Genomic DNA, 26,614 nt, shown 5'->3' with positions numbered 1-26,614 from the left:
TCAGCCAGTTTTAGGGTTTAATGAGGGGGGGAATAAAAAGAGCAATTCACAATGAAATAAAATACAGTCCTGGGGCAGAGAGAGGTCACCTCCATGGCCAGGGCCACCCCTTCTTGGGACAGAGTCCCACCACCTTGCACACGTGTCCCCAGGCACTCCTGGCATCCTCACAGTGATGTCCCTGGTGTGCTGATGCCAACATCATCATAGTCTGTGTCCCCTGGGGGCTCTTCTAGAGGGTCCTCTGTGGCTCCTGGGGGACTTGGGAGGGGGCAGCTCCCACCTTAGGGGACACCAGAGGCTGATGTCCCTTCTGACAGACCCTGGCTGGGGTCTTGCTGCAGCCCCCATGGATTTGCCACCAGCTCTGTGCCTGCCACCACAGCCAAGCCCTGCCCTGGATGTGACCCTCCAGGGGGCATGGTGGCCACCATTGTGACCCTTCTTACCTGTGGGTGTGCCACAGTCCCAGCTCCTCCATGCCACCTCCTCTGAGATGTCCCCAGCACGGTCAGCCAGAGCATCATCATAGCCATCTGGGGGTCCATGTAGGGCAGGGGGGGCTGGGATGGGCACAGGAGTGAACCTGGCTGTGCCATCCCCTACTGCAGCCATGCCACTGGGGACATCCTGGTGGCACTGGGTGTGCCAACTCTCAGCCAGAGATTGATCAGCAGGGATTAATTAGCAGGGAAAGGTGGTGTGCATGAGAGCCACCAGGATGCCCCCACAGCTCCCCAGCCCCAGTGCCCTGTCTCCAGGGCTCCCTGCTGGGGTCCTGTCCTGTGTCCCTACCTGGGGCTGCCATGGGGTCACTCTCCATCTCGATGCTGTCCCTGGTGTCACATGGCAGCTTCATCCCTGATCCCTCTGACAGGGAGCCTGGCAGTGGAACAACGCTGTTGTAGGTGACCAGAGCTGGCACCACAGACAGCACAGGCCTTCACCATAGAGTGGGGATGTAGTGGGACAAGGAGGCACCCCCAAAGCCGTGGGGACAAGCCAGGAAGACACCACCAGGGCTCAGCGCTGCGGTGGAGCAAAGTCCTCCCATCTCTGAGGAGAGCCACTGGGCATGGGGCGCTGCACCAACCTGAGTGACTGAGCACCTCCTGGTACTCTGGTGTCAGGGTGTAGTCCAGGTCCTCATAGATGGCATCTGAGACAGCATCTGTGGCTTCACCAAGGCCTGAAGGGATGGCCAGCACTCATCAAAGCTTGTGGGGACCACGGGTGGCACCAGGGTCACCTCTGCCCACCTTCAGAACCACTCCATGGCAAGGGAGCCCCAGAACTGCCAGGGCAGAGCTGGTCTGGCACCCATTCACCGGGACCCACCTTGGCACCAAGCCTGGGCACGGCAGCTCTGCACAACCAGGGCAGCCAGGGCCAGGCACAGCAGCATCCCCAGGACCACACACAGGATCGTGGCCACCGGCAAGGTGCTGCCAGGGACACCTATGGAGACATTGCCAGGCGGGGTGAGGAGCAGGACCCAATCCAACCTGGCACTGGGGGGTTTCAGCACGAGTAGAGCTACCTGGGGATGGGGTGGGCGTCTCACTCCTCTCATCACTGTCCTGGTCACAAGTGATGTGGGCGTCGCCATCGGGGCTGCAGCGCTGCAGGTGCCAGGGTGCCGAGGGGCATCGCCAGAGCGAGTGGGTCCCCTGCTCACAGCCCACCCATGCCAGCCAGGCTGGCGCTGGGTCCAGGGTGGGGGCATCTACCAGCCACCCCCTGTCCCCACAACCAAGGTGCCGGCAAACAGTGGTGGCCGTGGCAGGGCTGGTGCCATTGGCACACACACGTCCCCAGGTGCCGTTGTAGAACACCTCGAGGTGCCCCTTGCAGCGGCTCCCCACCAGCCGCAGGGAGAGCTCTGAAAGGGAGCAGGATGGGATGGGGAGTGGGTGGTGATGGCACAGCCACACACACACACACCCCGAGGGGGACAATCCCTTCGATCCCCAGTTTGGGGACAGGCTGGCACTGACCTGAGCAGACGGCAGCCGCCCCGCCACCGCGCCGGCAGCCACGGCGTTCCAGAGCTGGGCAGTCCCAGAGGGACAGCTCGGTGCCAGCACAGCCACCGGCACCCAGCCACAGCGGCCCCGTGCCAGGGCCGAAGCGAGCTGAGCTGGGCGCCTCCAGCGCCGTCCCGCAGCCCAGCTGGCGGCACACGACGGTGGCATCCGGCACGTCCCAGCGGTCCTGGCAGACGGTGCCCCATGTGCCGTTGACGTAGACCTCCACCCGCCCGGCGCAGCGACCGGGGCCGGCTGCCAGCCTCACCCGCCGGCTGCCTGCAGGGCACCAAGGGCACCGCCGTGGAGTGGCCGCTCGGGTGTCGGCACCCCCCTGGCCCTTCGCGGGTCACTCACCCGAGCAGACGATGGCCACTTCTTCAGGGCTGCCGGTTGGCATGGTGGCCGCCCCGGAGACGTTGCACAGGGCCAGGTTCTCCTCGGTACCATCACACCGCAGCCCCCGCGGCCCTACCTTGCCCAAGCTTGGCACAGCGTAGACCTTCTCTGGCACACCGCAGCTCAGCTGCCTGCACACCACGCTGGCACCTCGGGCATCCCACAGCCCTGCTGGCACACGGCTCCAACCCGAGGGGCTTGTGGCAACCTCCAGCCGCCCATCACATCGGCTCTGCCCATCCACTAGCCGCAGGGGCTTGGCATCACCTGCGGAATCCCCGGGGGGGCCGTGGGCGTAGGGACCACAGAGGGTGGTGGGACCCCAGCTCTGCCTTCCCCTCACCCCAAAATGGCACCGAGTGTCCCGCTCCCAAGGCTTGTAGAGTCCCAAAAGCCCTTTAGGGGCTCTTTGCCAGCGGGTGCCATACAGACCTGAGCAGTTGACTGTGGCAGCATGGCCAGGGGGACAGGTGGGCTCCCCCAGCACGGTCACAGGGCACTCGCCAGGGTGCCCCTCGCTCCCGTGGCAGCTGAACGTATCCCTCCACAGCAGTCCATCCTCCCCGCCAAAGGAGCCTCCAGGGGGCATGGCGACGGCAGGGCCACAGCCGAGGTGGTGGCAGAGGACGTGGGCATCGGGCAGGTCCCAGCCAGAGGCACAGAGGGACCCCCACGTGCCTCCCACCTCTGCTTCCACCCGCCCGGTGCAGCTCGAGGTGTTGCCCACCAGCCGGAAACCAGTGTAAGCTGGGGCAGAAAGGGTGTTGAGGGGGGCAGAAAAGGTGTTGAGGGGGGCAGAAAGAGCAGAGGGGGGCACAGTGGTGTAGAGCCCCCCCTGACGCCCCCCAGTAACCCCAGTGCTTACAGGAGCAGACGATGAAGGCATGGCCAGCACAGCTCTGGTTGCCAGGTGGCCGCCGGGCGCAGGCAGAAAGGAGGGGCTCGGTGCCATTGCACTCAAACCCCCCCTCCCAGAAGGGCCCCGTTCCAGCCTCCAGCCGCCCGGTGCCGGTGACAGCCAGTGCCGCACCACAGCCCAGCTCCCGGCACACCACCCGCGCAGCCTCCACGTCCACCTGGTCCTCACAGACACCCGCCCAAGCTTGGCCTCGCCGCACCTCCAGCCGCCCAGCGCAGCCGCTCTCACCACCAACCAGACGGGCAAACCCTGCCAGGAGAGGCATGGGCACCAGCGGTGAAGGATGTGCCAGGACTGGCCTGTGTCTCCCTTGTCACCTGGCTCCCACCTTGGCAGACGACGGCGGTGTCGAAGTTGTGGCTGCCAGTGTAGGGTCCCCAGCCGCGGATCTCACAGTCCCAGAGGGTGGCCTCGTGCCCGTGGCAGGTGACCAGAGCCAGGCTGACGGCACCATCCCCTTTGCCAAAGCGGGCGGCAGCAGTATAGGCACCGGCGGCCGAGCCACAGCCCAGCTGCTGGCACACCACCTCGGCTTCCCTCATGTCCCATTCAGGATCTGCCACCGTGCCCCAGCGGCCGCGCAGCTTCACCTCCACCCTCCCGGCGCAGGGACCCGTGCCAGCTGCCAGCCTCAGCTCCACTGCCTCTGCACCAGGACACCAGGACACCGGCATGGCCTCAGCTCTGCCAGGCAATGCCCTGGCATGTGCTGGGCATCCCGGCACGGCCACCCCACCCCCACCTCACCTGCACAGGTCACCCCCACGTCCCACTTGTGGCCGCAGAAGTGCTTGCCCCAGCCGAAATGGGGACATTCCTCCAGTGCCTCCTCGCTGCCAAAGCAGAAGAACGGCTGGAGCCAAATCCTGCCGGTGCCTTGCCCAAACGGGGCATAGGGGGATGAGTGGAGCACAGGTCCACAGCCCAGCTGCTGGCACACCACCCTGGCCCAGTTGGCATCCCAGTCGAAGTCGTAGACGCAGACAGAGCCCCATTCCCCGTCGTGCTTCACCTCCACCCTGCCAGCGCAGCGCCCACCGCCATTCACCAGCCGCAGCTCCTCGGTGCCTACGGTAAGGATGGTGCTAAGCCCGGTTCTACCTGCCCCATGGCTGTCCCATCCCCCCAGCACTAACCCCCACAAAGCTGCACACCACACAGGAGCAGCCCCAGCACCCCGCTGGGCACCATCTTGCCACTGCGGATGCTGGTGGCACGGAGTGGGCGATACGGAGGCAGCAGAGCGAGCAGGAGCCAGTGGAGGAGGCAGCACCTCCTGAGCCGTTATCAGATGAGTTATCTCCAGGCTCTGTGAGGTGCTGGCCTCCAATAATCTGATTCGTGCCCAAATATGAAGCTGGGCTCCGCTTCTGACGTCACACATCTCACCATGCTGCGGCAGCGCCCGGATGTCACCGAGGGGAGCCAGCCCCCACCTGTGGCACCAGGGTACGTGGGGCCTCCCCACCTGTGTCCCACCACGGAGCTGACCCTGCTGCCACAGCCCAGGCCTACTAGTGACCAGATACACCCCAAAACCTACCACGCCCTCCATGAGGCCACCAGCAGCAGTAGAACAGGGCAGAGTCCAAAGACTCTGGCACACCACTGCTCATCCCCTGGGTGATCCCCACTTGGGGTGCCTGGAGGGGGACGCAGAGCTGGAGGCAGCCCCCATGCTCAGCACGGTGTTGAGCGTTTGCAGGTGGCACAGCCCCAGTGCCTCGCGGAGGCTGGTGGCACATGGTGGTGCTGGCAGCAGCTGCTTCCCCGCGCTCCCCTCGCCGCGTGGGCAGGAAGGAGGTGGTTTCCTCCTCCCCCACCCTGGCATCAACCACATGCAGCTTCCCGGCCACCTGCACCCTTACCAGTAACACCGAGCTGCCCACACCACCACCTGCCTGCGGTGACACCGATCCAGTGGCAGGAAGGGACCCACCTGGCTAAGCCTGGAGCGAGCACCAGCAAAACCCAACAGGCACAGGAGCAACCTGGGGGCTCAGTTGTGTGTGGGGACAACAACGGGGCTGAGCCACCCACTGGTGTCACCCAGGGATGCTGATGGCCATGGCCATGGCCTGGCCAGGGTGGGGGGACAGAGAGGAGGAGGCGACATGGGAGGTGGGCTCACAAACAAAGCCACCTAAAGCACAGCCACAGCCCCAAAAGCAGGTGGCTGAGGTGCTGCATGTGGTGCTACGTGGTGGCAGTTGGTGGCGGCATCATGACTGCACAGTGGGGACAAGGGCATAGCTGCAGGCAGCTCGGGCAGCACCACCACATGCCACCAGACCGTGCAGGGCCAGGGACCTGCCACCTGAAAATAGCCCTGTGTCACCCCGAGGAGCCTTGTGGGGCCGACTCCAAGGCTGGTGTCAGCTGCGATGTCCCCAAGGGCATAGCACAGACCTGCCACAGCTGCCTCTTGGCCCCGAGAGAGCCACTGGGGCTGGCAGGAGAGGGACAACGTGGCTTTGGTGTTCCTGAGGTGGGAAGTGACACTCACCATAGCACCAGGGACAGGACCTGAGCCTCACTGTGGGGACCGGTGACACAGGAAGCACCCCCAGGACCTCTCCCAGGACACGAACTGACTCACACCGTGGGCACCAGGGACACCAGAACGTCCCACAAGGCAGGAGGTGACCCTCGCCATGGGCATCAAGGACACTGGGAGCGCTCCTGGAGCAGGAGGTGACCCTCACGGTGAGCGCCGGTGACACCGAGAACAGCCCCAGGAGAGGAGGTGACGCTCACTGCGGACGCCGGTGACACTAGGAGTAGCCCCCATCGCATCCCGAAGTCCTTCCAAGGACATGGCCAAACGTCACGGGAGTTTTTTATTCCGCTACGTCCTCCCCTCTCCCTTCGGGGGCTTAGAGGCAGGAACTGGACCCGCCGCCGCCACCGGCTGTACCGAGGGCTGGCCCCTCCCACTGCGTCCTCCCCTCCAGCAGGGGGCGCAGCCGCACGCCCGTGTGCCTCCGGAAAGGGACGAGCGGCGGCGGAGGCGGCCGAAGGGAGGCGAGGCGGGGCGCGGCGGCAATGGCGCAGCAAGTCGAGCAGCTGCGGGCCGACGGCGTCTACAAGGAGGTGATACGGGAGGGCACCGGGCCGCTGCCCGACTTCCGCGATGGCACTAAGGTCAGAACCGAGCCGCTACCCCCTGGGGGCTGGGGGTGGGGAACGGGGACCGAGCCGGGCGAACACGGGGCGAGGAGCGCATGCGCGGAGAGGCTCCCCCCCCCACCCCCGCCGACACCCTTCCGCCGTCGTCATGGTGACACCGCAGCCTTTTTCACCCTTCCTCAGGCCACCTTCCACTACCGGACACTGCGGTGCGGGGATGAGGAGACGCCGCTGGACGACAGCCGAGAACGGGGGAAACCCATGGAGCTGATAGCCGGCAAGAAGTTCAAGCTGCCAGTGTGGGAGGCGGCGCTGCGGACCATGCGGGCCGGGGAGCGGGCCCGCTTCCGCTGTGACGTCAAGGTAGGGGCGGGTCCGGAGGGGAAGGGGTCGGGGCTGTTATTTCAGGGGCGTGGTGATTGTTTAGGGGCTGGGATTTGAGGCTTGGGGGCGTGGCTTGCCTTTTCAGGACTGTGGTGATTGGTTAATAGGTGTGGTTAGCTACTGGGGGCGTGACTCGCAGCGCAAGAGGCGTGGTTTGACACGCAGAGAAGCAGCTCATTGGCTTGGGGGCACGTTCCATTGGCTGGGGGCGTGGCCTGTTCTGTGTGGCCGTGGCCTGCGCCAGCCCCTCTTTGCTCCTGTGTCCCAGAGTGTGAGGCTGGGGCTGACCCAGTCCTCAGTACCAACTCCAGTACCCTGTGCCCCCCCAGCACGTGGTGCTCTACCCACTGGTTTCCAAGAGCCTGCGGAACATTGCGGCTGGGAAGGACCCACTGGAGGGACAACGGCACTGCTGCAGCATTGCCCAGCTGCATGAGCACTACTCCCTGGGATACCCTGACCTCGACGAACTCCAGAAGAACCCTCAGCCCCTCATCTTTGACATTGAGGTGCTAAAGGTGAGGCACCCATTCAGGAAGGGGTGGATGAGGCTCTCATTTCCAGCCCTGGGCTGGGGGTTGATCAGGGATGGCCACAAGCAACCCAACCCTGGGTGGAGGCTGGTGGAGGCAGGAGGGTGGCTGGGGCTCTGCCCCTGCCTGGATACAGGGCTGTGATCTTAGGAAAGGCTGAGACAGTTGGGGTTGTTCAGTGTGGAGAGAAAAAATGGTTCCAGGGACACCTTCAGGACTTAAAAGGGCCAATCAGAAATCTGGGGACAGACTTTGGATCAGGACCTTCTATGACAGGACAAGGGGTGATGGTTTAAAGTAACAGAGGGGAGATTCAGATGGGAGACAAAGAAATTCTTGACTGTGAAGGTGGTGAGACCCAGGCCCAGGTTGCTCAGTTTGGTGGGAGGTGCCCCATTCCTGGCACCATCACAGGTCAGGTTGTTTGGAGCTCGAGCAATCTGCTCTAGTTGGGGATGTTCCTTCTGACTAGATGAGCTTGAAAGGTTTCATCCCACTCAAACCAGTCTGTGTTTCTATGATGGGGTGCTGGCAGGTGGAGGCACCTGGCTCCTACCAGCAGGACCCATGGGCCATGACAGATGAGGAGAAGCTGCAGGCTGTCCCCCTGATCCACAAGGAAGGCAACGAGCTCTACCGGCAGGGCAAGGTGCAGGAGGCAGCTGCCAAATACTACGATGCCATCGCCTGTCTCAAGAACCTACAGATGAAGGTGGGGGCACCTGATCCCTCTGTGGTGTCCACAGGTTTCTACCCTTACCCCTCATGAAGCACATAGTTTGGGAGCTTCTCCTTATTCTCTTCCTTCCCTGGTGTCTACAGAGTTCTACCCTTAACCCTCCTGCAGCACAGGGCTTGGGAGCTTCTCTTTATTGTGATGTTCCAGTATCTGAAGGAGGCCTACAAGAAAGCTGGGGAGGGACTTTTGAGGGTGTCAAGGAGTGATAGGACTGGGGGGAATGGAGAAAAACTAGAAATGGGGAGATTCAGATTGGATGTTATGAAGAAGTTCTTCACCATAAGTGTGGTAAGACACTGGCACAGGTTGCCCAGGAGGTGGTGGAAGCTTCATCCCTGGAGGTTTTTAAGGCCAAGCTGGATGTGGCTCTGAGGCACCTGCTCTAGTGTGAGGAGTCCCTACCCATGGCAGCAGGGAGTTGGAACTGGATGATCCTTGAGGTCCCTTCCAACCCTGACACTTTTATGATTCATCCTGCAGGAACAGCCTGGCTCTCCAGACTGGATTGAGCTTGACCAGAAGATCACACCCTTGCTGTTAAATTACTGCCAATGCAAGCTGCAGTCTGAGGAGTACTACGAGGTGCTGGACCATTGCTCCTCCATCCTCAACAAGTATGAAGGTAAAGAGCTAGTGGGTTGGCCCAGCTGGCTGGGGTAGGTGCCGACGGGGCAAGCAGGGCGGCGGGAAGTTGGCAGCAGCTCTCTCCAGCTCAGCAGCTCTCTCCCCACAGACAACGTCAAGGCCTATTTCAAGCGGGGGAAGGCCCACGCCGCAGTGTGGAACGTGGCAGAGGCCCAGGCTGACTTTGCCAAGGTGTTGGCCCTCGACCCCTCGCTGCGTTCCGTCGTCTCCAAGGAGCTGCGGAGCCTGGAAGCTCGCCTGAGGGAGAAGGACGCCGAGGACAAGATCCGTTTCAAGGGCATCTTCTCCCAGTAGAGCCCCTCCCTCCCCACGAGGCTCTCTGAGCAGGTTCTGGGTTGGTTTCTTATAAGATATTCCACATGTGGAATGTTCAGGGATGTTTATTAATGTTTAATACAGATTTTAATTATTGGAGGGAGCGGCCCCCGGGAGCTCGCCGCGGCAGCGCGCCTCAGCTCCTGGCGTCGTGACCCTCGCTCCCAGCTGAAGCTCCAGACGCTGCTCATCCTCATGCCAGGGACACGAGCTCCAGCCTGCTGCTCTCTGCCACCTCCTTTTACCTGTTTTTTGTTTGTTTGTTTCATGTTTTGATATTTTATGTTGGGCTGTGAGCCACCACCTTCGGGGCTGGACAAGCTTCTTGCGGTCGCTCGGCCCCAGCCCTGTGCTCCGTGCCACGTCCTGTGCCGTCGCATCCTGAGGCTGCTGCCGCCCATCTCGAGCTGTGTGTGTTCTCTCTGCTCCATCCTCATGGCAGCATCAGAAATAGTTTATGGAGACCTAATTGCTTCATACTGCCATTGACCTAGAACTCTGGTTGTGCTATGCCAAGACAAGCAGAAGTAAAATGAGTCACGGGCACCTTGTTGCTTTAAAACGTTGCTGTTGGTGGCAAAGGAGGTTGGAATGGGTCAAGCTCTGGTCAAGCTCTGGTGCTAAGACCTCACAAGTTCACTGCAGAACTGAGTCCTGACTTGCTGTGCCCTTGGCATGGATGTGTTCGAGCTCCTTAATGACCCTTCTAAGGTGCAGAGCCATGAAATCTCCCCAGCAGACTCTGTTCTGTGCTCCTGGTGTAAAAGCAGCTCGATGCTGTCACTGGGGTGCTCCTCATGAGCTCCAAGCTGAGCCCTGGACTTGCTGTGGGGAGCGCTGGCACCACCCTGGATGTGTTCAAGCTGCTCAAGGATTTTTCTAAGGTGTAGAGCCACAGAACCTCTCCAGGTTCTCCATCCTGGGCTCAGAGCATGGAAGCTGTTCTGACAGGGAGATGTTGTCACTGAGGGGGGCTTCAGGAGCTCAAAACTGAGCCTTGACTTGCTGTGGTGAGCACTGCCCCCAGCAGTGGATGCGTTCACACTGCTCAGTGACTCTTGCTGAGGTGTGGAGCCACCAAACTGCTCCAGCAGGCTCCACCCTGAACTGAGGTTGTAGAAGCAGCAGATTTTGTCACAGGAGTGCCCCTCATGAGCTCAAAGCTGAGCCTGCAGCATCCCAAACCCCAGCCTGATGGTGATGGCACAATGGCTAAGCTGCCTCACTGTGCTCAGCATCAAGACCTACCCAAGAACCAGGGGGCAGCCCAGGGCCACTCCAGGCTGTGTTTTTCCTACCATGACGCCTCTCAAATTGCTCATGACCCAACCCCTGTGCCCCAAGGCCACCTCCTGGGTCTGATAGTCCCCAGGGCCAGGGCTTTGCTGGTGGGTGGAAGCGCTGGTGCCACCTTCCCTAGCCAGGAGGGTACAGAGCAGAGAGGTAAGTCCCAGCTCCTCATCTTTACATTGCTTTTATTTCACACCAAACAAAGAGAACAGAGGAACCACTTTTGAACCCCAACCCTTCCCCTGCCCCACACTGAACAGAAATAAATAGGTGGGGAGTGGGACAGACACCACTTGTCCTGGAAAACAGCCACGTCCCAACCCCCCAGACTCTGCCTAGGGACCCCAGAGAACAACACACCAGCTCCCCAGGGGACAAGCCCCACCTGGCACTGCCCAGCAGCCCCAAAGGACCAGGGGAACAGGTTGGAAGCAGAGCTGGGGGACAGAAGGGGGGAACTTCAGGTGGCTCAGCCCCGAGGGGATCACTCCAGCCCTTGGAGAGGATTGCTCCAGCCCTTGGTGGGGCTCGAGGTGCCAGCTCCCAGGGTCCCTCACTTTCAGGGGACCCAGCACCCTTTGTCTCCTTCCAACGGGCTCAAGGCCCATCACTGGCTCCGGCCCCATGCGCTCCTGGCTGGGAAATGAAGGCTGTGGTGGAGAGAGAGGGACAGTGGCCAGGCCACCCTCACTCCTCACCCTCCAGCTTGAGGCTGACGCTGCGGGGCTTGGTCCGGGGCAGCCCTGGGGGCCCTGGTGGGGGTCCCCCATCCCTCTCTGCCTGGCTGGAGCCCCGGGACCTCAGGAGCTGGCTCTGCTTGCGTAGGAAGTCAACCGGTGCCGGGCAGCCGTAGGTGCCTTTGCCCAGCACGGGCCGTGGAGGTCCCTTGGGTGAGTTGGCCAATGCTGCTGCCTCCAGCTGAGCCAAGTGGGCTACATAGCCCTCAGACAGGAACTGTGGGACACAGGGACAGCCCAAGATGGTGGGCCCAGCCAGCACACACTCCCTGGCAGGGTCAGAAGTTGTCCCCCGCAGCCCCAGTCCCACCACCATACCTGGCACTGGTTGTGGAACTTCTTGACAGCTCGGCCCACGATGTAGATCTGCATTGGTGGCAGCCCCAGCGAGCTGTAGACAGAGATGTCCTTGGTGGAACCATAGCCAGCAACAATGGTGATCTCCGCCTGTCCACGGGCACAAGCAGGGCATTAGGGCAGGGACCAACCCTTCCTGTGAGGACAGCCACCCACAGGGGACTGGGACACCCTCATTTTTACAAAGGTTGGGTTGGGAGCTACTGTGCTGTGCCCTGGGCATGGTCCTGGCAGAAGGTCCAGCTCCAAGCATCTCCAGGATGAAGATGGATATGGGGCTGCAGATTCCATCCTCATGGTCCAGCTCCAAGCATCTCCAGGATGGAGATGGATACAGGCTGCAGTGCAACCCACGCTTCCCCCTCCCCCTCCACCGCCTTTCTGCTTGCACTCCCGACCCTGCCAGCGTCCCCATGTGCCCACCTCGGTGCGCAGGCTCTGCAGGAAGGCAGCCTTCTGGCGCAGAGGGTCGTGGGTGAGCCCATCACAGAAGGAGACAGCACCATGGGGGAAGTTATGCTGGGAGAGCCAGGCCACCACGCGGTGCTTCTGCATGTCAGGGCGCCCCGTCACGTAGATGATCATGTACCCCGAGTCCTGCCAGTGCCTGGGAGGGGACACAGCTTGGGTAGGGACAGTCCTGCTGGTGGGAAGCCACCCAGCAGCTGGTACATCTGCTCCACCATGTGCTGGAGTGACCCCAAAGAAAGGGAGACAAAGTTGGTGAAGGATCTGGAGAACAGCTGTGGTGAGGAGCAGCTGTGGGTCCTGGGGTTGTTGCACCTGGAGAAAAGGAGGCTGAGGGCTCTCTGCAGCTCCCTGAAAACATCAGGCTCTTCTCCCCAGGAACAAGTGACAGGACAAAATGAAAGGGCCTCAATTTACCCCAGGAGAGGCTTAGGCTGGACATAAGGAACAATTTCTTGCCTTTCAGGGTTGTCAAGGCCTGGCCCAGGCTGTCTGGGGCAATGGTGGAGTCCCCATGCCCAGAGGGGTTTCAAAAACGAAGTGCTGAGGGCCATGGGTTAGTGGTGCCCTGGCAGTGCTGGGCTAAGGGTTGGACTCCACGATCTTAAAAGCTCTCTTCCAAGCAAAACAATTCTGTGATGCTCTCCCAACACATCACACATGGGTGCTGCCTCCAAACCCTTCCTCCTCCCAGGGATTTTGGCAAGGCTGAAGGCACAGCAGAGCTGTGGGTTACCACAGCAGGCTTCAGGACCAAAACCAGGAGCAGGCTGTTTCCCCACCAGCTCAGAGATGCTGTGAAAAGTGGGCGAGGGGGTGGGTGGGAAGATTCCCCAACTCATCCCCAGAGAGGAACCTGCTCCGATGTTCTCACTACTCCAACTGGGTTGTCACCACCCCAGGAATGGAGGAGGAGATTCTCCCTGTGGTTTGAAGGACACCTACCTTACCACATCGACGGCTCCTGCCCGCACCTTGGGGTCACTGCCCATGATGGAGACGCTGGCGGTGAAGGATCCGTCGATGCTGAACACGACGGACTCCGTGCCCCGCGCCACCACCGTCAGGTACGCCTCGGCGTAGCTGTGGTCCCCCCTGGCGTGGGAGAGCAGAGTGGCTTGGCACCAGCTCTGCCACAGAGAGGGAGCAGCTAGCTGGGGACCTCTGCCAAAAGGGGTGGGGGAGGAAGCGAGGTGGCAGCGCGCCCCCCTGCCTCACCTGACCACCATGCGCACAGGGTAGATGCCGATGGCCAGAGCCTTGTCTGGAGGGATGGTGAAGGTCAGGCGCCCGCTGCCGCTTGTCACCTCGGTGCCATAGTACAGCCACTTCCCTGACAGTGGTTGGGTCATGATGTAGATGTCCACCTTGGAGAGGGCAAAGGGCTGAGCACGGACTGCCCCTCCAGATCCTGCCTCATCCCCAGCCCCCAACTCCCGTATGACCTTCCCACCACCCTATATAGGAACTGGTTCACCACATCCATTCCCCTGCCATGGGTGACACCAGCACCACGTCGCCTCCTGGACATCCCCACCCATTTGATAGGGTCTTGGTGGCACCAGTGGGCCCAGCAGTACCTTCTCCCCAGTGAGTGTCACCACGTCCAGGGGTCCGTACATGAAGCGCCCGCTGAGGACCTGGGCTTTGCCCTCGCACACGATCACGTCGCTGGCACGGTGGTTGGCAGTCACGTTCTGCAGGGACACAGTGGGCTCAGCAGCTCATGCCAGGGCTGTGGTTGTGCCAGAGAAGCCCCCCAAAATGGCACATGGACCCCACCAGGCTGTAGGACCATCCTGACAGCCAGAAGTAAAGCCCCTCAGCTGTATCGCCCCATGGCCAAGGTCTGGCCGGGGAGACAATCACAGAATTGGTTGGGCTGGAAAAGCTCTCTGAGATCACTGAGTCCAACCCTCAACCCAACACCACCATGGCCATAAAACCATGTCCCACAGTGTCATGTTCACACACTTCTGGAACACCTCCAGGGATGGGGACTCCACCACCTCCCCAGGAAGCCTGTTGCAATGCCTGACCAATCTTGAAGGAAAGAAATCGTTCCTCACATTCAACCTAAACCTCCCCTGGCACAATTTCAGGCCATTTCCTCTTGTTCTGTCACCTGATACCAGGGTGAAAAGACCAACCCCACCAGGCTCCAGCCTCCTTTCAGGGAGCTGGAGAGAGCCAGAAGGTCTCCCCTCAGCCTCTTTTTCTCCAGGCTCAACTCAGCTGCTCACCAGCCCTGTTCTCTGGGCCCTTCACTCACTCTGTTGCCCTTCACCAGACCTGCTCCAGCCCCTCAAAGTCCAGCTTAGAGTAAGGGGCCCAAAACTGAGACCAGGATTTGAGGTGTGGCCTCAGCAGTGCCCAGTCCAGGGACACTGCCCTGATCCTGCTGGCCACACTCGTGCTGATCCAAGCCAGCATGTTAGTGACCTTCTTGGCCACCTGGGCACACCCTGGCTCATTTTCAGCTGCTGCCAACCAGCACCCCCAGGTCCTTTTCCACCGGGCAGTTTCCAGCCATTGACCACAGTCATTAATCCAGCCTGGCCAGACCCCTCTGCAGAGCCTCCAACCCTGCAGCAGATGAACGCTGCCACCCAACGGAGAGCCATCTGCAAACTGCCTGAGGCTGCCTCAGTTCCCTCATCCAGATCATTGATAGCCACTCAAGAGAACTGGGCCCATGTTCTGGGGAACACGGCTTGTGACCGCCCCCCAGGAGGATTTACCTCCCTTGGGAGCGCCCTGGCAAAGCTTTGTGCGGCCGCGGGGCCGGGGGCACGTACCCGGATCTTCACTTGGGTGCGTTTGCGCTGCCACTTCTCCCGCGGGATCGCCGGGCTGTAGATGGAGCTCTCCTCGCTCTCCGCCGGCTGCGGCCCCTCCTTCTCCATCACCTGCCGAGCAGGCACGGCCCTGGCTCAGCCTCCACCGGTCCCCGGCCAGCCGTGCCACCCGCCGTGCCCGCCATACCTGCCGCAGGATGAAGGCCACCACGTCGGAGGATTCCCAGTAGCTGGCGTGGAAGAGGTGCGGCAGGGTGATGGTGGGGAAGGCGGTGAGGGCGTCGGGGCAGTACAGAGAGTAGTCGATGCGCTTCGGGCCCCACCAGCGCTCCAGGACTATGGGGAAAGAGGGAATGAAGCCAGCCCTGCACCTCATCGACCCGAGCTGCCAGCACGGGATGGGCAAGGGTGGCACTTACTCTTGACAACTTCACTGGTGCTGGCAGGAGTTGGGGGGTCTCCTGGCTCGTTGCTCCTCCAGAAGCCCCCAAAGCTGCTGGTGGGGGTAGGAGGAGCAGCAATGTCCACCTCAGGCAGGAACAGGGCAGAGTGCATCTGCAGAGCCTCCGCTGTGGAGAGGGACAGGTGAGGACAGAGCTCCCTGGGGACAACAACCACCCTCCACCGCAGCCCCAAAGACCTGGGCAGGGCTCACACGTCCCTTTCCCCCCCAGCCAAGGAGAGCTGTGGCTGCTCTGGGTACCACCAGCACAACACCACAGCCCATAATGCAGCTCAGAGTGCCCAGGACCAGCCTGGCACCGGTGCTGCTCACCCAGCAAGGACGAGGTGCCATCACCCAGCGGGTACTTCTGGTAGCGGGGCACGCTGAGGGGCGGGACAGCATGGAAGGCTTTGGCCAGGAGGGGCTCCAGGCGAGAGGCACAGGGGTCGGCAGCATGGAAGAGGTTGTAGATCTGCTCGCAGGCAGGACGCAGCTGGGCAACTGTGGCACAGAAAAGGGCTTGGGGCTGCCCAGCCTGCATGGCCAAGAGCCTGACAGGCACTGTAAGGGGGCATGAGGGCTGCAGGGCACAGGGCAGTGCAGCCAGGAGCTCAAAAGCCAGCGAGGAGAAAGAAAGATTCAAACCCAGGACACCAGGGCCAGGTGGGGGACAGGCTGGGGCTGGCATGGAGCAGGGAAGGGGATGGTCAAGGAAAGGGACAATTGGGCACACACTGAGACCAACACCCACAAAAACAGGGTTGGGCATGGAAAAGGCTCACATCCAGGACACTGGTGACAGACAGGGGACAGGCTGGGGCTGGTGCAGAGCAGGGAAAGAGACATCTGGGGAAGGGGAAACTTGGGCACCCAACAACACACACAAAACCAGGGCTGGGCATGCAAGGGGCTCAAACCTAGGACACTGGTGATAGCCAGAGACAGGCTGGGGCTGGCATGAAGTAGGAGAAAGGAACATTTAGAGAAGAGGATGCTCAGGAAAGGGGACACTCAGGCACGCACCAACACTGATGCCCATGCAGACAGGGCTGGCTGCCAAGCAGGGCTCTTTGGGGAAGTCCTGTGGGGCTCAGGCTGGTAGGGAACAAGGAGAGGACAAGCAGGGATGAGGGCTGGAGGCCCATGGGGAGGGGTGGATGCTGGCAGCACAGCTGGCAGGGCTCCTCACCATCCAGAGCGGGCATGACAGTCTTGCGCAGCGCGAGCACCAGCCCCAGCGGGGAACCAAAGAGGAAGAACCCAGAGACCTTGAAGTCAAGACGAGAGCTGGTGCCCTCTGCCCCATCACTGCTCCGTGCTCCCTCTACCTCCTCAGTGGCCTGCAGGCTGGGAGAGTTGGGGACAGTTGAAATGAAGAGGGATGGCACCATCCTGGGGGAAAAGCTGTGCCTGGCATGGCCCTGTGGGCCCAGAGGAGCTGCTGAAGGTAGGGGAGCTTGAGGAAGACATTGGAGCAGGCTGCCCCTTGCCATGGACTTGATGATCTTAGAGGTCTTTCCCAACCTTAATGATTCTATGATTCTAAGACAACCCTGAGGCAGGCTGCCCCATGCCATGCTCCTTCCCAAGCTGGGGTGATGGGAAATCCCCAGGAAATTCCCAAGCAGATGATAAATTTACTCTTTCCATTGTTTTGGGCTTTTTTTTTCCCCCATGGGAAAATGAGTTTGGAGAAGAGCAGGGCTCTTGTGGTTATGGGCCATGGTGGCACTGCTTGTCCCCCGCTTCACCCTCACCTGGAGGAGGAGCTGTGATGGTGGCTGTCCCCTTGCTCCCGGCACGGTGGCTGTGTCCCCGGCTCCGGGCTGGCCTGGCTGGAGCCCGTGGTGGCTCCGTCTGTCCCATCAGCCAGCGGGTCCCGGCCCCCACACAGCTCTGGGGAGATGGGCTCCGTGCTCTGGCAGACAAGAACCATCATCTCCCAGCTGAACAGCCACCCTGCACCCCAGCACCCACCCACCCACCCACCCTGATGCCGGTTGGGTGCTGGGGTTGTTGGCACTCACCAAGCTGCCGCGGCGGCTGCTGCTGCGGCTGCCCCCGGAGCCCGCCCGGCTCTGGCAGAGGGCATCAAACCCCAGGATGCCACCCACACAGTCACCCAGCAGCACCACCTGCAAACAGCACAGGGGCCCACGCTCAGGGTAATGAAGAATGGAGCCTCCAAATCCTTGACCCAAGGTCAAGACAGCTCCCAGGGGAGCTCCCTCAAAGCCCAAGTCCCCTCTGACCTGGCCACAGAAGCCAGCCCCTTCTGCAGAGTGCAGGAAGGTGCCATAGGCCTGGTTGGCACGGGTGATGACGGCACCCACGGCGTGCTGGTAGCTGCCTGAGGAGGTGGCCAGCAGTGGGAGGGCAGCCAGTGGGATGTGGTCCTGGCTGCTGGACAGGCTGTCCCTGTCGTGGCTGTAGGGGCTGAGCCTGAGAAGGACATGAGGAAGGAGGAGGATGAACAAGGTTGCCCTGATGTCCCAGTTGCATGGCACATGCCCACCCCAGTGCTGCACCCAGTTATCTCCATCCCATCCCCTGTGTCCTAGGCAGAACAATCACAGAATTGTTTGGGTTGGAAGAGAGCTTTAAGATCGTGGAGTCCAACCCTTAACCCAGCACTGCCAGGGCACCACTAAACCATGGCCCTCAGCACCACAGCTCCATGGCTTTGAAACACCTCCAGGGATGGGGACTCCACCACTGCCCTGGGCAGCCTGGGCCAGGCCTTGACAACCTTCAAGGACAAGAAAATGTTCCTCATATCCAACCTAAACTTCCCCTGGGGCAACCTGAGGCTATAGCCTCTTGCCCTGTCACTTGTTCCTTGGCAGAAGAAACCAACCCCCACCTCACTCCAACCTCCTTTCCCCTCAGCCTCCTTTTCTCCAGGCTCAACACCCCCAGGTCCCTCAGCTGCTCCTCACCACCTCTATTCTCCAGACCCTTCCCCAGCTTTGTTGCCCTTCTCTGGACACCTTCCAGCATCTCAACATCTCTCCTAAATTGGGGGCCCAGAACTGGACACAGGACTCAAGGTGTGGCCTGAGCAGTGCTGAGCACAGGGCAGAATGACCTCCCTGCTCCTGCTGGCCACACTGCTCCTGCTGCAGGCCAGGATGCCCTTGGCCTTCTCGGGGTTGTTTCCCATGGGGACAACCCCTGCCCTGCTTGCCCCTCAGCACCAGCACAGGGGCGCTGCCATCCCTACTTGGAGACGAGAGCGTAGGCAGCGGCGCAGATGGGCGGGCAGGGCACCAGCCGCAGGGCCACGTGTCCCAGCGCCTCGGGGAAGTGGACGCGAGTGACGGCGTCGAAGGTGGCAGCCAAGGTCTGCACGTCTGCCTGCTTGGAGCCTGGCTCCCCGGCACCCTGGTCCAGGATGTTCCCGCTGTGGAGGATGAGGAAGAGAGCGTGGATCCGGCACGCCTGCGCCGCGCTCTCCGCCGAGCCGCCCTGCGGGGAGGTGTGGGAGTTTCAATCACAGACTCAGCCAGGCTGGAGAAGACCTCAGAGATCATCAAGTCCAACCTATTACCCAACACCTAACACCTCCTGACAGCTAAACCATGGCTCCAAGGGCCACATCCGAGCCTTTTCTAACACCTCCAGGGATGGTGACTCCACCACCTCCCTGGGCAGCACATTCCAAGGGCCAATAACTCTTCCTGTGAAGAACTTTCTCCTCACCTCCAGTCTAAACCTCCCCTGGCACAGCTTGAGACTGTGTCCTCTTGTTCTGGTGCTGGTTGCCTGGGAGAAGAGATCAACTCCTACCTGGCTACAACCTCCCTTCAGGTAGTTGTAGAGAGCAAGAAGGCCTCCCCTGAGCCTCCTCTTCCCCAGGCTAAGCAACCCCGGCTCCCTCAGCCTCTCCTCACAGGGCTGTGCCCCAGACCCCTCCCCAGCCTCCTTGCCCTTCTCTGGACACGTTCAAGCAGGCTATGCCTTTAGGCTATGCCTTCAAAATGTTTTCACAGATCTTGGACAGAAAAGTAGCAAATACATCACTACTGGGTGTAAAAAGGCAAACAAAGATAATTCTAAACAATCTCAGTGGATTCAGTCTACCAAAACAATTTCCCTTCTCACTTCTTTGCTCTGGGGGGGAGATGCTAACTTGCTTCTACTTGACCTTGGCTGCATTGTTTTGGTATTAACTCCTCTGCTCCTTTCTCTTGTGCCTCCTTTTGTGCATGGGGCTCAGGGGGAGGCAAGGAAGGACAAGCTAGTAGCTTGCCCTGGTCTTTGAGCAGGGAGGTGTTCCTGTGCTGCTTCTCAATTGTAAATCCCTGTAAATATTGTAACTCCTGTCTCTTTTGTGCAGATTCATTGCACTCCACTGCAGATTGCAGTTCTGCTTGTAAGTACAGCTTGCATTTGCTTACAACTGGGCTGGGCTGGCAAAGTTAATGTTGGGGGAGGAAATTTCAACCCACCACAGAGGGAGAGCCCCAGCTGTGGCACCCTGTGCCAGGGTGAGGGGACGGGGCTGGAGGGAAGAGACAAGTGGGACGCTCACCTCGGGGAAGCTGGATGTCCCCAAACCTTCACCATCCACCTTGGTGGTGCTGGATCCATCTCCTGTGAGTACACAGCCATGGTGAGCCCGGATGGGTTGTCCTGCTGAGGGCCACCCCCTTCCCAGGACATCCATGCTGGGGTTTGGGGGCTACTCACTACTCACCCCTTACCCACTCACCAACTCACCCCTCAGCCACTCACTACTCACCACATCACCCCATCACCACTCACCCTGGTGGCCTGCTGAGGGCCACCTGCTTCCCAGGACATCCATGCTGGGGCTTGGGGGCTACTCACCCCTCACCCCCTCACCACTCACCCAGTGCCTCATCCAGCTCTGCTGGTCGCTCCAGCGTGTCCAAGAAGTCATTGGAGCTCCACTTGGTCATCTCCTTCGCAAAGACCTCATCGCTGTCAGACAGGTCCTCTGTGGTGGCAGGGAGAGGACCTTGGGTGAGGGGAGCAGCCCTGTGCCTGCACCCCCACCCCAAGAAGCTGGGGCCTGGACCTGGCCAAGCCGTGGGGCTGCCCCATTGTACCGTGGGCATCAAAAAATTCCTCTTCGGAGCTGTTCTCGGAGTCGCGAGCGATGTTCTGCATCCGCCACTCGGACAGGCTCTGAGGAGACACCCCCCCTGCCACCAGCCTCAGGTCAGCACCCACAGCACCCCCAGAAACCCCCAACAGACCCAGGGCCACCCAAGGAGAACCAGGACCATCTCTAAGCCGCCTAGGGCCTCCCCCAGAGAACAAGGGCCAGCCCTAAGGCACCCAGAGTCCCACAGGGAGACCCAGGGCCATCCCAGGAGACTGAGGACTTCCCATGGAGCACCCAGAGCTTCCCCAAGAGACCCAGAGTCATAGTATCATAGTATCAGTCAGGGTTGGAAGGGACCACAAGGATCAGCTAGTTCCAACCCCCCTGCCATGGGCAGGGACACCCCACACTAGATCAGCCTGGCCAGAGCCTCAGCCAGCCTGGGCTTAAACACCTCCAGGGACAGAGCCTCAGCCACCTCCCTGGACAACCCATTCCAGGGCTTCACCACTCTCATGGGGAAGAACCTCCTCCTCACATCCAGCCTGAATCTCCCCACCTCCAGCTTCATTCCATTCCCCCTAGTTCTATCACTACCTGAGATCCTGAGAAATCCTTCCACAGCCCCCTCCTAGAGACCCAGAGCCACCCCTGGGATACCCAGGACCACCCCAAGGGCATCCCTGGGGCATCATAGGCATCCAAGGAGACCCAAGGCCACTCCAGGAGACCAAAAACCACCCCTGGAGCACCCAGAGCTTTACCAAGAGACCCAAAGCCACCCCAAAAGATCCAGTGCTGCCCTCAGGAGTCTCAGGGGCACCCCTTGGGAACCCGAATTCCCCCAGGAGACCCAGACCACAGAAGCAAGGGTCCCCCAACACATTCCTGATGGAGAACAGCAGCAGCTGGGGGTCAAGGGACCACATCCCACCCCCTCAGAACCTGGTCTCTCACCTCCATGCTGGGAGGAGTAGGAAGACCGAGAAGAGGTGGACCACTGCTTGGCAAATGAATCATCAGGGGAGGCATCGTCCACCCCGGGCACCTCAGTCCCCTCCTGCCCAGCGGCAGCCCCCGGCTCCAGCCGCCCCTCCGGGCTGGGCCCCGCGCTGGAGGGCTCCTCGGCGTCGCCACACTTGGCCATCTTCTGCGCCAGCATCCTGGCCGTCTCCTCCTCCAGCTGCCGGATGTCCTCCATGGTCAGGTCTGTCCACTCGTCCTGCCAGCACCACGCCTGGCGGTGGGCCCTCAGCATCACCTTCCGCAGTCCTGCCGCAGGCGTGGGGAGGGGCAGGGGGCAAAAGGAACCCAGAATAGACCCAGGGCTCCTCCAAACTCTCCCAGTCCACCAAAGCCGAGGTGCTGGGGGTGAGGGCTCAGCACACTCACCCACGTCATGGATGAACTGCTCAATCTTGGACTGCATCCCCCAGTAGCGGAACTCCACCTTGCAGAGCTTGTAGGCACACATCAGGGGCCCGCCGGCAGCTGCCTCCAGCCAGTCGTCCCCCAGAGGGCCTCGGCCTGTCTTGGCTGAATGGTAGAGCTTGGGGTCCTCCTCAGGCTTGTATTCACCAGGGGAGATGGGGTCCCGCACGATGTCGATGGTGTCTGCGAGGGGGGATGGCACTGCTCACCCCGCAGCGCTCAGCAAGGGCACGCTGAGGGGCAGCAGGCTCTGCAAAAGGACCTGGCCAGGCTGCAGCGATGCTCCAAGACCAGTGAGATGAGGTTCACCAAGGTCAAGGGCTGGGTCTGGCACGTGGGTCACAACAACCCCATGAAGGCTCCAGGCTGGGGGCAGAATGGGTGCAAAAGGACCTGGAGGGGTTGGTGACAGCAGCTGGAGACGAGCCAGGGTGTGCCCAGGTGGCCAAGGCCACCAGCAGCCTGGTGGGGCCAGCAGGACCAGGGAAGCAATTTTGGCCCCTGCACTGGGCACTGCTGAGGCCACACCTCAAATTCTGGGTTTAGTTTTGGGCCCCTCACTCCAAAAAGGACATTGAGGGGCTGGAGCAGGTCCAGAGAAAGGCAATGGAGTTGGTGAAGGGTCTGGAGAACAGAGCTGGTGAGGAGCAGCTGAGGGAGCTGGGGGTGTTCAGCCTAGAGAAAAGGAGCTTGAGGGGAGACCACCTGGCTCTCTACAGCTCCCTGCAAGGAGGCTGAAGCCAGGTAGGGGTCAACTTATTCTCCTTAGCAAGAAGTGGTAGAACAAGAGGAAATAGCCTCAGGTCACCCCAGGACAGGTTTAGGTTGGACATGAGGAACAATTTCTTGCCCTTGAGGGTTGTTGAGGCCCAGGCTGCCCAGGGCAGTGGTGGAGTCCTCATCTCTGGAATGTTTCAAAGCCCTGGAGAGGTGGTGCTGAGGGCCATGGTTTAGTGGTGCCCTAGCAGTGCTGGGTTAAGGGTTGGACTCCAGGATCTTGAAGGTCTTTTCCAACCCAAATGGTTCCATGATTCCATGACTTAAGATGCCCCTCAGGCACACAAATCTCAGAGGACACACACCCAATTATTTCCCCAGGCCAGTTTCCACCCAACACAGCCCTTAGGAAACACTCTACCCTGTGGCTCTACAACCAACAGCTCCCTTGGGTACACCTGAACACATCCCACCCCTACATGGGGCCTGATCCAGCACAGCATGGCTGTGAGGGGGCAGGGGAGGCAGTGAAGCATGCAGAGATCTGGAGCTGACACACATCTGAGCACTAACCAGGAGGCCTGGCAGCTGATGAGTGGCCCTGGTGACCACGGGGGATGTGGGGGCTGGCACTGAGCACGAGCTGCATAGAGCAGCTTGGTGAGCCCCACCACCTGCGCCCCCCAAACCCCCAGCCCTAAGGGCTCCCCCAAAACCATGATATAGACACAGCAAAACCACCCCCTGACCCAAGAAGAGCCCCTATCCAGATTAAGAGTGTGAGGGCAATATCCCTCTGTTCCCAAAACAGGGGTGGCTCCCCCAAAATTAGAGGCAGAGCTCTTGGATGGCACTCAGGAGAACAGAATCCAACAGATCTTGGGGGTTTGGGGGGGTCCAATCCTGCACAAAACCACCAGCAGTTTGGCTGCTCCAGCTCCTTCCCCAGGCTAGCTGCCTCCCACCCAGTCTAGTGGGGGGGTCCTGAGAAGGTCCTGAGGGGTCCCATGGCACCCCACTGGTCCTCACAGCCTTCTCACAGAGCTTTCCTCAGCCAGCTGTCCCCAGCCCATACCCAGACTCTTGCTGACCTCACATTTATTTGCCTGTGGTCTCTTTCTCCAGCTTGGGGCAAAAAAATACAATAAAAAAAGGGGCGGAAAAAGAACTTTCAAGATTCAAAAAGTGAGGAACCATCACAGGGCAGGAGCTCTGAAGGGAGGTTTGTCCTGTGGTGGGTGAAAAATTCCAAGCACCACAACCCTTCCAAACATTCCCAGGGTGGGAGAGCAGCACCCACAATGCCTAAACTGTGTGGCAGGAGAGGCTGAGAGGACAGCCCATTTGCTCTCTGCATTAGTGTCCCCCCCACTCTGCCAAGGCTACAGAGATGTCCCAAGGCCACCCAAACGCTGCCCAGCCCACGCTGATGGATTGTGCCCGGGCTGGGCTGCAGCGCTGAGGGAAGCACAAGCCCTCCAATCGATGCCCAACGGGCTGGTGGCATCAAGGAGCTGAGACAGGGGCTGTGGTCCCACAGCAGCTCCCAGGAACATTGCTCACATGATGTCTGCTGAGTCTGTCTGAACATCCAGCAGGGCACAGCCATCCCTTCAGCTCACCCTGACAATGATTCCACCGCCCTTTGAAACAGGAGATCGGCTTTCTACCTGTCACTGCCACAGGACACCCAGGGTGACAGCAGAGAGCTAGCCAAGAAAATCCCAGCAGGATCACTGCTGGGGACAGTCCTTCCCTGTCCCCATCCACACAGGAGTCAGAAGCCACCCAAGACACCACGAGCCTGTGGGATGGGACACTGGTGGTGGTGGGGGGGAAAGAAATCCACCAGTGGGCACAGGGCTCTGCCCTGCCTGCCCTCAGTGGTGGCAGGAAGAGGATTTTCGTGCCCCCGGGGCCCAGGCTGCCAGCATCCCAGCCGGACATCCCCAGTGCCACCAGAGCCAATGAGAGAAATAGGTCAGATGAATCATTTCCTCCCAGTGCCTATTTTAGGCCTCCATTTTAAGAAGCAGCGCGTCACACTCTGCACTCCAGCGCCTCAAACAACCGCCAGCAAAGGCAGACTGCAGCAGCCAGGGCCAGACCCACCACTGAAGGAGAGATCCCAACCCCGGGCTCCCAGCTCTGCAGCTCCAGAGCAACGTGGGCCCCCAGGAACGATCTGGAGCAAAGCCCTGAGGAGCAGAAGAAGCAGGGCAAGGGGTGGGAAAATGGGGACAGGCTTTTGCAGCTCCCTCCCTCCTGAGCCAAAATGTTCTGGGTCGGGGGTCTGTGCACACCCAGTTTGGGACTGGGAAAAGAAAACCAGGAGCTGGGACTTGAAAAGAAGAGGGAGCAGGCTGGGACTGGAAAGGAGAGGACTATAAACACAAATAGAAGCAAGTGAAGGAGATGGAGAATGAAATCCAACCCCCCCCCCCCCCCAGATATCTTTAATGGTTTGGCAGTCCTGCCAAGGGAGTGTGCAGGAAGGACTGGGGCAGAAAGATTTGGGCAGGGAAACTGGGGCACAGGCACCCTCCCCTGCTACATTCACCCCATAAATGTCTTCACACCAAAGCCAAGCCCATCACAAACACCAAGCCCCTTTTACGCACTGTGGCACACCCAGGCACCATGTGGGCACCTCAGCAGGCATTGGGTGTTGCCTGGCACCCCAAGCCAAGCCCATCATGGATGTACCCACCCAAAATCCTCTGCCTCTTCTCTGCTGCACTCAGGTTGAAGACGTTGGTGTGCTGGCCAGCGTCTGGCCGGTAGTAGGTCTCGATCTCAATGGAGAACTTCTCCACAAAGGGACAGGTGTACCTGGCAGGAGGGAAAGAGATGGGCACAGGGGTGAGCCTGGTGGCACAGCCAGCCCCACATCCCACCCCCACAGCCCCTGCGGCATCCTACCTGGTGCGGGTGTAGGGATAAGCATTCCAGGACTCCTCTTCCACCTGCAGAGCAGCTTTGGGGAGCAGGGCCCGAAACCAGCTGGGGATGTGGGAGCCCACGTGGTAGATCTTGTGGGTGTACTGGCCGTTGCCACCCGGGCCGTCGGTGTAGGGGCGGTTGGCCAAGATCTCCACCCCGCTGCCCTCGCCACTCGATTCCTCCCGGCTCTTCTTCTGTGGGGAGAGCTGACAGTTGAGCGTGCCCCCCCCAAAACCCTGCAGCTTGGCACCTCACAGCCCCTTGTCCCCACATCCTTACACATCCCAGCCCCACACCTACTCCCAGAATACCCAAGTGGATTCGGTGACCCCCAAACCCACCCAACCCTCACTGACACCCTGCCAATCCCTTGGGGTCAGCCTCAGCCCCCCTGCATTCTCCATGCTCAGCCCCCTGGTATCCTACAACCCTCAGGCTCCATGCTCTGCCCCACAGCCCCCTGCACCCCCAGTGCTCAGCCCCCTGGCTTCCTGCACCCCACAGCCCCCCGCACGCCCCCCAATACCCACCTCCAGAGCCCCCTGCAGCCCTCAGACTCCACATTCGGTCCCTCGCACCTGCAACGCGCAGCCCCACAGCCCCTTGCACTCCCCAGATCCCAACCCCACAGCCCCCTGCGGCGCCCGTACTCAGCCCCGCCAAGCCCCACCTGGATCATGTAGAGCTGAGCCACCTGGTACTCCTCCAGGCTCATGGGCAGCAGGATGTGGTACTCCTTGATGAGCATGGTGGCGGGGGGCAGCACCTGCTGAGGGGGCCGTTAGCCCGGCTCGGCCCGTAGCGGCCCGCTCTAACCTGGCCAGGCCCTGCTCAGCGAGGCCCGGCTCAGTCCAGCTCGGTTCGGCCTGGCCCAATTCGGCTCGGCCCGGCCCGGCCCGGCTCGGCTCGGCTCAGTCCAGTCCGGCCCGCCTCGGCTCGGCCCAGCCCGGTTGGGCCCAGTTTGCCTCGCCTCGGTTCGGTTCGGCTCAGCCCGGCCCGGCCCGCTCCGCTCGCGTTCCCATGGCAACGCGCCCCCTGCCCGCTCGGCTCCGCCCGCCTCGCTTTCGGCTCCGCTCGGCTCCGCTCGGCTCTTTCCGGCTCCACTCGCCCCCGCCGCTGCCTCCCCGCACTCCCGCCCGCCTGCCCACCCAGCGCAACCCCGGCCCCGCCAACCCTGCGCTGCTCCGAACCGGCCCCCCGCCTCGTGACATCACAGCCCGTTCCCACGGTGACAACCGTGACGTAGGGGAAGGGGGGGAGCGGG

The 26,614-nt window shown here is 61.0% G+C and overlaps 3 protein-coding genes across 7 annotated transcripts; 1 reads left to right on the top strand and 2 right to left on the bottom strand.

Moving 5' to 3' along the window:
- Positions 1-9: 9 nt before the first annotated feature.
- On the bottom strand, positions 10-4,563 carry LOC137446014 (scavenger receptor cysteine-rich type 1 protein M130-like). Its single transcript, XM_068148258.1, has 13 exons — positions 4,482-4,563; positions 4,093-4,413; positions 3,674-3,991; positions 3,292-3,594; positions 2,859-3,173; positions 2,385-2,693; positions 1,998-2,306; positions 1,541-1,882; positions 1,339-1,458; positions 1,094-1,189; positions 796-882; positions 450-563; positions 10-283 (listed from the first exon to the last, which is right to left on the bottom strand). The coding sequence occupies exons 1-13, from the start codon at positions 4,534-4,536 to the stop codon at positions 168-170; spliced, it is 2,805 nt and encodes a 934-aa protein (XP_068004359.1). The 5' UTR covers positions 4,537-4,563; the 3' UTR covers positions 10-167.
- A 1,750-nt stretch (positions 4,564-6,313) lies between these two features.
- AIP (aryl hydrocarbon receptor interacting protein) lies at positions 6,314-9,636 on the top strand. 3 transcript variants are annotated; one of them, XM_068148257.1, is made up of 6 exons: positions 6,314-6,489; positions 6,658-6,837; positions 7,188-7,376; positions 7,927-8,103; positions 8,611-8,744; positions 8,864-9,024. In XM_068148257.1, the coding sequence occupies exons 1-6, from the start codon at positions 6,391-6,393 to the stop codon at positions 8,934-8,936; spliced, it is 852 nt and encodes a 283-aa protein (XP_068004358.1). In that variant the 5' UTR covers positions 6,314-6,390; the 3' UTR covers positions 8,937-9,024. The 3 variants fall into 3 exon arrangements, with proteins under 3 accessions (XP_068004358.1, XP_068004356.1, XP_068004357.1); XM_068148256.1 differs by having other exon boundaries at positions 6,317-6,489; positions 8,611-8,752; positions 8,864-9,636; XM_068148255.1 differs by having other exon boundaries at positions 6,314-6,837; positions 8,611-8,752; positions 8,864-9,636.
- A 5-nt stretch (positions 9,637-9,641) lies between these two features.
- On the bottom strand, positions 9,642-26,445 carry PITPNM1 (phosphatidylinositol transfer protein membrane associated 1). Of its 3 annotated transcripts, XM_068148252.1 has the most exons (23): positions 26,021-26,445; positions 25,330-25,544; positions 25,118-25,239; positions 21,652-21,873; positions 21,217-21,531; positions 20,261-20,356; positions 20,041-20,148; positions 19,720-19,781; positions 18,409-18,653; positions 17,438-17,627; positions 17,213-17,320; positions 16,943-17,103; positions 16,375-16,532; positions 15,516-15,686; positions 15,160-15,309; positions 14,928-15,076; positions 14,741-14,851; positions 13,523-13,639; positions 13,161-13,309; positions 12,888-13,037; positions 11,898-12,081; positions 11,436-11,564; positions 9,642-11,334 (listed from the first exon to the last, which is right to left on the bottom strand). In XM_068148252.1, exons 1-23 carry the CDS (start codon positions 26,096-26,098, stop codon positions 11,068-11,070), a joined length of 3,657 nt encoding a protein of 1,218 aa, XP_068004353.1. In that variant the 5' UTR covers positions 26,099-26,445; the 3' UTR covers positions 9,642-11,067. The 3 variants fall into 3 exon arrangements, with proteins under 3 accessions (XP_068004353.1, XP_068004354.1, XP_068004355.1); XM_068148253.1 differs by lacking the exons at positions 25,118-25,239; positions 25,330-25,544; positions 26,021-26,445 and having other exon boundaries at positions 21,217-21,496; positions 21,652-21,721; XM_068148254.1 differs by lacking the exons at positions 9,642-11,334; positions 11,436-11,564; positions 11,898-12,081; ... (3 more) ...; positions 14,741-14,851; positions 14,928-15,076 and having other exon boundaries at positions 15,222-15,309; positions 16,209-16,532.
- Positions 26,446-26,614: the final 169 nt, after the last annotated feature.

The sequence above is a fragment of the Melanerpes formicivorus genome, unplaced genomic scaffold, assembly GCF_026170545.1.
Source record: "Melanerpes formicivorus ecotype bairdi unplaced genomic scaffold, bMelFor1.0.p_v2 SCAF_16, whole genome shotgun sequence".
Lineage (NCBI taxonomy): Eukaryota > Metazoa > Chordata > Aves > Piciformes > Picidae > Melanerpes > Melanerpes formicivorus.
The sequence above is the reverse complement of the archived record's forward strand: the minus strand, read 5'-3'. Positions and strand labels throughout refer to the sequence as shown.